The sequence below is a fragment of the Columba livia genome, chromosome 1 (genome assembly GCF_036013475.1).
Source record: "Columba livia isolate bColLiv1 breed racing homer chromosome 1, bColLiv1.pat.W.v2, whole genome shotgun sequence".
Lineage (NCBI taxonomy): Eukaryota > Metazoa > Chordata > Aves > Columbiformes > Columbidae > Columba > Columba livia.
Genome location: NC_088602.1, coordinates 148,238,358 through 148,249,004, shown reverse-complemented (window position 1 = coordinate 148,249,004; position 10,647 = coordinate 148,238,358). Strand labels below are relative to the sequence as shown.

At 43.6% G+C, this 10,647-nt stretch overlaps 1 protein-coding gene across 1 annotated transcript in view; it reads left to right on the top strand.

Moving 5' to 3' along the window:
• The first annotated feature begins 5,377 nt into the window (after window positions 1-5,377).
• LOC102087866 (putative DBH-like monooxygenase protein 2) overlaps window positions 5,378-10,647 on the top strand; it is a 20,796-nt gene continuing 15,526 nt past the window's right edge. The window contains 1 exon segment of the mRNA XM_065037077.1: window positions 5,378-7,703. Within this exon segment, the coding sequence (XP_064893149.1) occupies window positions 7,419-7,703 (285 nt within the window). The 5' untranslated portion in view covers window positions 5,378-7,418.

Below are 10,647 nucleotides of genomic sequence, written 5' to 3'. Positions count from 1 at the left end.
AAAATGTCATCGTTTTGAAGCGTCACCTCTTATTCTGCACAACAATTCATTTCTTATTGGGTTGCAACATGTGATGAAAAGCGGATTGTATACGACAACTGGCAGTGACCGTCTCAGTGGCTGGACCGAGAAGAACCTCCAAAGCACTTCCCAAAACCGAACTTGCACCAAAAAAAGGTCCCGGTCAGTGTTTGGTGGTCTGCTGCCGGTGCTGCCGGTCTGCAAAGCCATAACATCTGAGAAGGCTGCTCAGCAAAGGGATGAGGTGCACCAAAATGTGCAATGCCTTTAGCCAGCATCCCCCAACAGAAAGGGCCCTGTTCTCTGTGACAATGCCTGACCACACATTGCACATCCAGCGCTTCAAAAGGTGGCCTTGGGCTATGAATTTTGCCTTGTGTGCCATATTCACCTGAGCTCTTGCCAGCTGCCCTGCCACTTCTTCAAGCATCTGACAACTTTTTGCAGGAAAAACTCTTCCACAACCAGCAGGATGCAGAAAATACTTTGCAAGAGCTGGTTCAATCCCAAAGCAGGGATTTTTACTCTCCAGGAATAAACAAAGTTGCTCCTGGTTGGCCAGACTGTGTTGGTTGTAATGGTTCCTATTTTGATGAACAAAGATGTGTTTGAGCCTAGTTGTAATGGTTGAAAATGCACAGCTCAACCCTGCAATTAGTTTTGTACCAACTGCCTAGCAGTTGGAAGCTGGGCAAGATTTTCTCCTGCACTGAGGTCTGTCTGCTGAGGCAGGACCATTGCTCCCCTGAGGCTCATGGCTTGGAAAAGGAGGGCCCAGAAGAGTTTCCCAAGTGTGGGGAAGTGCTGGAGTGGTGATCAGCTTTAGAATGGGAGGAGACTTTGGAAAGAAGAGAGGGCAAGGGGGCATGTGTGGATGGAATGGAAGAAGAGAGGGGGAAGACCATGATCTGGCCCAAGCCCTTGAAGTGCGTGAGCGTTCCTGCCTGGGATAACGTTTCTTGTGAAATCCCCTGACTAAAGCCTGTGACCAAGTGTTGTTGCTCCTCCTACCAGTGTGATGGCTGTGATGTGGTCCAGAATCTTAGAAGTTCTTTTGGGAGGGCTTTCTCGACCTTCCCATGTGCTCAGTATTGATGGGAACATGATAGTACCTGGGGCTGAAGGAGGAAGTGGGTGACAGGGTGCATAGTGTCCCATGTTGGAGTGTGGTTTTCACCTTTTTACAAGAGGTTGAAAAGAACCAATCCCTTCAGTGTCTTCCAGAAAGGCCTGGGCTGGCCTGCCCTGTGGTTGCACCTCCTGCCCTATAGCCCTGGCCTTCAGTTCCACCCATTTCCCCTGTACCCTCAGTGGCCCCAACCCTGTGGCAAAGCCCTGCCCTGTGGCCCTGGCCTTGCCCTTGAGCTCTGTCCTGTGACCACAGACAGTGCTGCTACTGGCCTGTGACTCTGTGCCTGCCAGACCCCTGGCCCTGTGACCACGCTCCCAATGTACCGAGGCTCCACCCTGGCCCTTTGACCACGCCCGCACTGCCATGTGACCACGCCCCCACCAGCCTGAGGTGGTGTGGCATGTCATGGCATTTTTTTAAAAAACATATTTTTATAACATATTTTTATCTATCTTTCATTTACTTTGCCCTCGGGATTTTTTTAGCCTATCCCTGGTCATGAAACAGAGCCATACAACCTTAAGTGGTATAAAACCTCTTCCAGAATGCTGGAATATTCACAAAAGGCTTAAATTCTAAATATGTCTGGAATGTCATAGCAATATCACACAGCTGGTACAAACAGGTACAGGAGATCCTAAGCCATCTGGGTGATAACTTCTTGATGCATGTCCTGAGGGAACTGACGAGGAAAGGTGCCTTCCTAGATTTGCTGCTCCTAACAGAGAGGGTCTCGTGGGTTAAGTGGCAAGTGGTGGCTGCCTGGGCCTCAGTGACACGAAGCTGTCACGTTTAAAATCTGTGCTAACAGGAGAAAAACTGACAGCAAGACCCCAACTCTAGATATGAGGAGAGTGGACTTCAGGTTGCTCAGAGAACTACTTAGTAAGATTCCCTGGGAAGAAGCCTTTGAAGATGCTGGGGTCCATCAGTGTTGGTTGCTTGCTAAGTACCACCAACTAAAAGCACAGAACTAGGCAATTCCAAAATGCTGAAAGCCTAGCAGGCGAGGCAAAAAGCCATCTTGGTTGAGCAGGTATCTTCTTGAAATACGGCGAAAAAAAGAAATTATATGGTCAGTGGAAGCAAGGTCACGCATCATGGGAGGGCTACAGAGATGCTGCTCATCACTATAGGCATGAAATTCACACAGCCAAAGCTCAGTTAGAATGAATCTGGCCAGTACTGTGAGGGACAATAAAAAGGGCTTTTTAAAAGATGTTACTGGCAAAAGGCAAACCAGAAATAACATTGGCCCATCACTCGATGAGCATGGTCACCTCATTAACAGCGGCACAGACAAAGCCGAGACGTTTAATACTTTCTTTGCCTTGCTTTTCAACACTGAAGGTGGACTTGGAGGCTTCTCCGTGGAGAGGTATCTGGGGGTTCTGGTGGACGGCAAGTTGAACATGAGCCAACAGTGCCCTGGCAACCAAGAGGGCCAAGTGTGTCCTGGGTGCATCCAGCACAGCATTGCCAGCCGGGCAGGGAGGTGATTGTCCCGCTCTGCTCTGCACTGGTGCGGCCTCACCTGGAGCACGGGGTGCAGGTCTGGGTGCCACAGGATAAAAAAGATATAAAGCTACTGGAGAGTGTCCAGAGGAGAGCTCTGAAGTTGATGAAGGGTTGGGAGGGGAAGCCGTATGAGAAGCAGCTAAAGTCACTGAGTTTGTTCAGCCTGGAGAAGAGGAGACTGAGGGGAGACCTCATGGCGGCTACAGCTTCCTCACAAGGGAAGGAGGAGGGGCAGGCGCTGATCTCTTCTCTCTGGTGACCAATGACAGAACCCGAGGGAATGTCAGGAAGATGTGCCAGGGGAGGTTTAGGTTGGACATTAGGAAAAGGTTCTTCCCCCAGAGGGTGGTGGAGCACTGGAACAGGCTCCCCAGGGAGGTGTCACGGCCCCAAGCCTGACAGTGTTCAAGAAGAGACTGGACAAGCCCTCAGACACATGGTGTGAACTGTGGGGTTGTCCTGTGCAGGGACAGGAGTTGGACTCGATGATCCTTGTGGATCCCTTCCAACTCAGGACATTCTATGAAATAACTAATATGCATCAATTATACCCAATTAGTGTTCTAAATACTTTGAAAATTAAATGTAACTTTTTTTTTAATCGGATGTATGTTGCATTCTTTTTATTTTAGCTCTACTTGGAAGTAAGAAGCCCCTGTGATTATTTCTCCCCCTCCCTGGCAATTAATTAAAGAAAAAAAAAAAAGGCTATATTTAAATGACTCACTGATGGTTTTCTAATTTTACTTTTATCTTACACCTAAATCTTTCAAAGTTATGTTGGGAATCATTACTGCCTGGCAATTTTTTTAATACCTACGCCTGTCCATTATTTAATTATTCCTTTCCATTTCTCCTTCTTTAAAAACCTAAAGCTTCAATTGCTATTTTGTTTCTAAGCGGGAGGCACTATTGCCTCTAAACTTATTTCCGGCTGTGTTATAATTTAAGCATTAAACACTCCTGATTAGTTTCCAATCCTATTTGGCTTAAAATCTAAAACTCCCTTGTCTTGTTTCCAATACAGAGTCATTCATGTCTGCAACTTATTTAATAATGGTTATGTTTAAATGAAGCTATTAATGACCCCCAATTAGTTTTCTGCCTTTATAATTTAAAAAGGACTACTTTCCAAACTAGTAATTTTTTTCAATTACATTACAGATTGGGAATAATGACTGCCTAGTTCGTTAAGTAATAGCTGCAATTGAATTTAGTCATTACTGGTTTCTAAATAATATTTCTTGTATTTATTTACACTCTAACATTTTCCTTGTTACTGTACTACTAAGTGGATTAACTAGCACACATTTTAATTTTTTTTAATATGAACTAGACTTTTTTTTTCTCTACAGGTATTACTTCTAATTAGTGCTGCAGTCTTTATATTCTGCTGTTTTAAATTTTACTATGTAAACTGGGGGTAACCACTGTCTGCAGAGTTTAAGTAATAGCCAGAGTAAATTATAGGCATTATTTACTCCCAAAGACTCTTCTAGTTACTCTTGTTTAAGATTTTATTCTCAATGTTTGACGGTAAATAAGTAATTATAATTAAAATAATAGAAACTAAAGACCTTGTTATCCCATCCAAACCTGCCCACAAGAACAAGCCTTCACCCATCAGGTGGCACCAGAAACAGGAAAGCCCCCCGCAGGGGTGTACAGACCCCCAAAAACCAGTGACAGGCACCTGCTGCACAGTCCCCCGGTGTCTCCTCCTTTACCTTTCCCAACCCCCGTGACCCTGAACTTTGGTTCCGCTCAATATTGGTTCCGCCCTGTGTCACATGGAATCCCTTTCCCCGCTGTCCCCTCCTTTACCTTACCCCTCACCCCTGTAACCCTGAAATTTGGTTCCACCCAACATTGGTTTCTCCCTGTGTCATATCAAATTCCTCCCTCCCCCCCACCTCCCCATGACCCTGAACTTTGGTTCTGCCCAACACTGGTTTCCCTCGGTGTCACATCAGATCACTTCCTCCCCTCCTGTCCCTCCACGTCCACCCAGGACCCCTGTCTCCCCCTGTGTCAGCCGTCCCCCCCTCCCTCCCCCCAGATCTGATCTGCCTGCACTTATTCTAGTCTTTACTGACACCAGCTGCTCCTTGCCAATGCTTACAGCCCATCCATTTTCACCCAGGGCATTCCCTTTCCACTTGCCATCAGCCCCCACTTTACATCACCCTTTTATGTTCCCGTGGGTAGTATTGGTAAGACCTTCTGAAGGAGGGTAGTGAACTGATGCCAAAATTGTGGATATTCTGTTGACTGTATATTGCATTGAGATACATGATTCAGCTAGTGTCCAGCAAGATTTTGCGGTTTTTCACAGTAGGTTTGAGTTTGAGGGGGTTAGAACTAAATGTACCAAAATGAGTGATTAGCTTTATGTTTTTAAAAAAACGTAAAAATTAAAGGGTGTAGAAATACTGCACTTTGGATTCATTCTGTACCACTTAAGTAATTTTTCAAAAAATAGTTTTTTGGTCTAAGTTAGTCTAGGCTCCCTCTGCCACTGATCATGAAGGCAACCTAACTAAATCCCTTTGACTGGGTATCCAGTTTTGACAGCTTGCATTCTCTGAGGTGATTACATTTCTTTCCACATTTCCAAAACAAGATTCTGTGCCTTTCTTTTGTTTGGGGGGGGGGGGGGGGAATGAAGTATTTTGCTTAAAACTGGACTAAAAGGACTAGCAAAGGTGTTAAATAACGTCAACAGAAGGTCAAATATTGTGAAATGAAATACTGACATGGCTTCAACTGATTGTAACAATAATCCTGTCCTTCCTACCCTGCACTGTAACAGGGAATTGTTGAGCTGGGGAGGAATGGGAGCTGGAATTGGCTGCATGTCAGGGATGCTGCCAGCAAAGGTTTTGAGTTATGGAGCCTTCAGGGTTGTTTGAAAAGAGTGCTGGGCAAAACACCCACATTCTTCTTATGTCCCGAGTTTGTTGTACATTGTCTTAATCCCCAAAGAGAAAACACCGTGAAACATCCATCACTGCTTTCCTCTTCACTCTCTGTGCCGCTGCTGCCTGAGGCAGATCCTCAGAGATGCTGTTGCACCCTTGGTTCTGACTCTCCTCCTTCTTTTCACACTTGGTTCCTGTGTGAGCACTTAGCTTTTTAAAAGAAGTGGGTTTTATCCTCTTTCCTCTGCTCAGATCGTCTATAATTGCATAATCTTCTTTGTCATGTTGCTCACTGCCAATCTGTGGTATCTACCCCTTTCTGGATATCTCTCTCACACCCCTCAGCAGTGATGTGCAAACACCACATCCTGCACTATCAAAGAAAATATGCAATTCTAATCTTTGTCACACAGCTAAACCATCCCTCCTTGTAACCCCAGGACAGTCACATCTTCCAGCAGTGTCTCAGTTGCATCCCTCGATCTCATGGTCACTCCTTTCTATGCGAGAAAGAGATTTGCTGTTTAATAGAGTGGAGAATGAGTAACGGTGAAAATTTCTCACACCAACAGCTCCACAAAACACCCTAATGAAGCTATGCAGATTCATGTCCCTTTTTCCCTCCCTGTTTCATCATTAACTCTGTCTTTGACTCTCCCCACAGAGGGGCTGAAGTCTCTCAGTTTTGATATCCTAGCCTTGAAATATTCAATTTGATTACCATATCCCTCAGCTCTGCCTCGTGCCCCCAGAACAGTGTCTTGGGCCTCTCTGGAGCAAAGAAAATTTAAAATGTTGGCATTGTATTACATAATTCACAAAAGAAACCACAAATATACTTGATCTCGACAACAGGACTGTCCACAAAGCAACCTGGGATTCAAGCAATTTGTGTGAAATTAGAGCTATTTAAGCCCTATCCCTGAAAATCAGATTAGATACCTCTCCTCCTCTGTTACTCATCTGTTTTGTGAGCACTTATCTCAGCAGGTTAGTACAATTGGGCTTTTCTACACTTTCCTAGCAAGTAAATGGGAGTAAACTACCACATCCTTCAAAATCCACAGACCCAGGCTATATTTTGTAGTGGATTACGCAATGGGACAAATGTGAGATGAGATACACAAAGTGCCTCCTGGCAGAACCTGTTGGAGACCTGCTGAGCTTCTTCGTTATTCCTATCATTAAGCTGAAAGGTCTCAGGCAGAGCAACAGATGATGCCCTTTTCTCCTTCCACTCACTCTCACCAAGGCGTAGTGCATGGACAAAAGGCATTTTTCTTTATTCTACTCTTCCACTCTGGTCCAGGAGCCGTTTTTATGTGCCACAATATCTTCTTGATAAGCCATGGCACTAAGATTCACCAGCCCATTCCCAGCAAACTCACCAATAATCGTCACACCAGACAATAGGGTGGCATAGTCAGGGCTCATTTCAGCATTTGCAACACAAAGGCAAGTCAGTCAGAAGAGGCTCTTTTCCTTGGTGAGAAGAGCCAGTATTTACCCACCCTGAGAAGTACTGGGTAGAAGGTAAACATTTTGTTGCCTTTTTTGATTGTGCAGCACAAAATGGCTTTTTAAAATGTTTTAAGATGCATATAGGATGGCCTAGTACAGTTTCATTGCAGCCGAGTGCCAGGGCATATTACGTGAAGTGTTGATCTTTCCTTCACGTTCAATTGGATATAGAACAGTTTGTTTTCACTCCTCCTTTCTGGCAACAGGCCCAGCCTCGTGTACTTCCATATAAACCGAGCCCCTTGTAGCAGAATATCTGCCCAAGGTATTGGCAAGACTCCGAAATTGCAGTGGTCCTGGTGATAATGGCAGTTCTTTTCTCAAGTATCAAGGGTATGCTCTTCCTCTTGCTCCTCCCATACTTTTGTTTTGGTCAGCCTGCACCTTCACTGCTGCGTTTCTCCATCTTCCTGGAGCCTACAATCATGGTTTACCTCTGCTGAGACCATGACGAACAGGAGGTGATGACATTTGAGCTGCAAGTCCATACAACTGGCTGGGTGGCATTTGGATTCAGCCCTCATGGAGAGTTGCCTGGATCTGACATTGTGATAGGAAGTGTCTTCCCCAATGGCAGCATCTACTTCTCCGTAAGTTGAAAAGACTTCCTCTGCGTCCCTCTTTGCCAAGGATCATGCTCCAGGTACATTGGTTTGAAAGCATATTGGCTGAACTGGCTAAAGATAGATGTCCGAGGCCATTTGAGATGCTTAGTTGGTGTGGCCTTTGGCTGACAGTCCAGAAGAGCCCAGGTCTTCTGCAGGTCCTGTGTCATCCCTGCTAGCCCCATGGAGCTACCTGAGATACCCTATGGTATCCCAGATGGCACCAGATGTTGTTGTTTAGGCAAATACACTGATCCCACCTGCAAGTCAAAACCACAGCCAGAACCAATTAGATATGACTGAAGCCATCACCTACCATGAAGCTAGATGATGCTGCTGAGAGTGCAACTTCTGATTCATCCAAACCAGAGGTCACTTCAGCCAGAAGTCAAATGTAAAACTCCAGTGTTTTCCCTCACTGAAGCTCTTTCAAGTTTAATTTACTTGGTTTCCTCTGTAGTAAGTGGAGATATGTTCACCTCCAAAAGTTGCTTTTTCCCAATGGTCTTAAATGTCTCCCTTAGGAACAGGATAGGACACCCTTGGGACTTGCTGATTTTCCCATTGTCTGTAAAGGCAACCACTAAGGATAGATGCCTTATGTTAAAACAGATGGAGTTTAGAGGAACAAAACGTCACTGAGGGTGCTAAATTAAAAAATTGGCTAGCGTTTTGTTTTGGTTTAATTGTGAAAGAGAAACGGGCAGTTGAATGTTACCCAGATACAGAAAGAAAGAGTGTTTACACTGATGAAGTGTTTACCAGTCACAGTGGTTTTATTTTGTTCAGATGTTTTCAGTTCCTTTTTCACACAGCAGTAAGATGGGTTTTGCATGAAATACATCTCGGTGCTTGTCTAAAATGGGTGAACTTGGGAGGAGATGAGGTAGCTAGCCTTACTTATGGTTGGTTACGAAACTGCTCTTTTAATATCCAGTTTTGAAATCTTTTTGTGATTGTGACATAGGCAGCGATTTTTTTTGCTATGAGTTACTACAAGGGAAAAAAACGAACTATGACCAATTTAGAAGAAATGTTTGTTCTCTGTTTTTTAATAATAATTTTTTAAAGTTTTTTTTTTTTGTAGAAACAAAGCATTTACCTTCTTCTAAAAGAATATCCCGAAAGGAAAAAATTGAAGTGTTTGGTTTCAAAAACATTAAGCATTCCATTATTTTCAGGAGACATATTTAACATTTTCAATGGTTTTCTTCATTGGTAGCTGAAACTGTTAATGTTCAAAAAATAATTACGGTCTCACAAATGTTCCAGGTTTTTTCAACTTTTTACATATCAGAAAATATCTCCCAATTATTTAGGTCTGAAGACATTGCAGTAAGCAAGCACACTAATGACCACAAAAACCTACATTTGCTCGGGAAGCTCTGTATCACATCCACTGAACCTGTGAAACAGGCAGTTTTAAGAAAAAAATATGCTAGTTACTGTAAATGGAGTTTAAATGGGGTTTTCCATTTGTGTTCGTCCTTCTAATCCCCTCTCTCTTGCACCTTTGCTTTTTGTTTTAATTTTCCTCTTTACTACAACCATAACAAAGCAATTACCTGAGTAGCGTCCAATGGGTAAAAAAATAGCCAAAAAGACCTGTTTTCACAACGGCGGGAGTTCTTTGCTGTTTACCGCCTTCCTCTTTCATAAGGTATATTTATTTTAAAACGTTTTATTTATTTGAAAGTAGCTCATTTGCAGAATACTTATCTTTGAATTTTGATACTTTAATGGAAGAGTCCAGCAGGTATTTCAAAACAGTAGGAAAACAAAAGCTGTATTTTCAAACTATGGTATGTCCCTCTCTAAACTGAGCATTTGTGTTAGAGAAAAATTGCTTAGAGTATTCTGAAAGCTTAAATCCATGGATAAATTCAAGAAGAAACAATATTAGAGGAGATACTAGAAAATCTAGTAAAAGCTGTAAGCAGGTTTTGAAATAATCCCTTAAAGGGACAGAGAAGGGAGGAAAAAATACCAGGAAGGAGTTCACATGAAAATATTATTCCCTCGACCAGACTGTTGCCTGGTAAATTTCTTCTTTCCTCTTTTTATCCCTCCAAGGTTAAGTACTGCATCAGAACTTTTCATTGTAGCACTTAATAGCTACAATATATTAAGGAGACATTTGCTTTAATTACGTGTTTGAGGTTTCTCTTTGAGACATTTTCACCCCATCTACAGACACTGCCTTCTCATTTCTGGTCATTTGAACCCCTTTGCCACAAAAATACGATGCGATTTTAGTCAGTCAACTTGTAGTTTTACTTCTTTTGATCCTCATTCTTTCTGCAGCTGTGCATACAGTCCCACCTATTGACCTCGTATTTTCATAGCAGCAGCAGCAGCGATTGTGGCCCGTTCTGTTCCCAGTGAGATTTCCACAGGAACTAGACATTTAGATGCTTTTCAAACTCTGCCTCATGTTTCTGTGCCTTTTTACCGAGTAACACTTGCGTTTGAAGACCTTGGTCATGCGTTGTCTTTTTTACTATGTCTATGCTGCTGAAGCCATCAGTTTCTGAAGCTTGCAGTTTCTAGGAGAGGTTAGCATCCACACCCAGGCCCAGGTTCCAGGTAGTACGGAAAACTGAAGATTTAAAGTAGAAACTTTGCTATGCCCAAAATATTTTACTTTTGAGCTACCTCTGTTTTCCAACAGGGCTTATTTTACTTCACGTTCTGTGTGGTTGAGCCAGATGTGCTAAGGCACTGCAGTGTGCAGCAGGTCACTCAGGGAGCAGGGCAGATCCTCTGAGGTCCATCCTATGCAGGCCATCCTCTGGGTGATGGGGCCCAGGGACTGCTCTTTCCTTGGAGCAGCTGGATATATCAGGGACTGGATGTGAGTTCTCTTTGATGGGTTTGTGGAAATCACCAGTGAAAATAAAGGAGGTTTTTGGAGAATTAAATGCTTTGA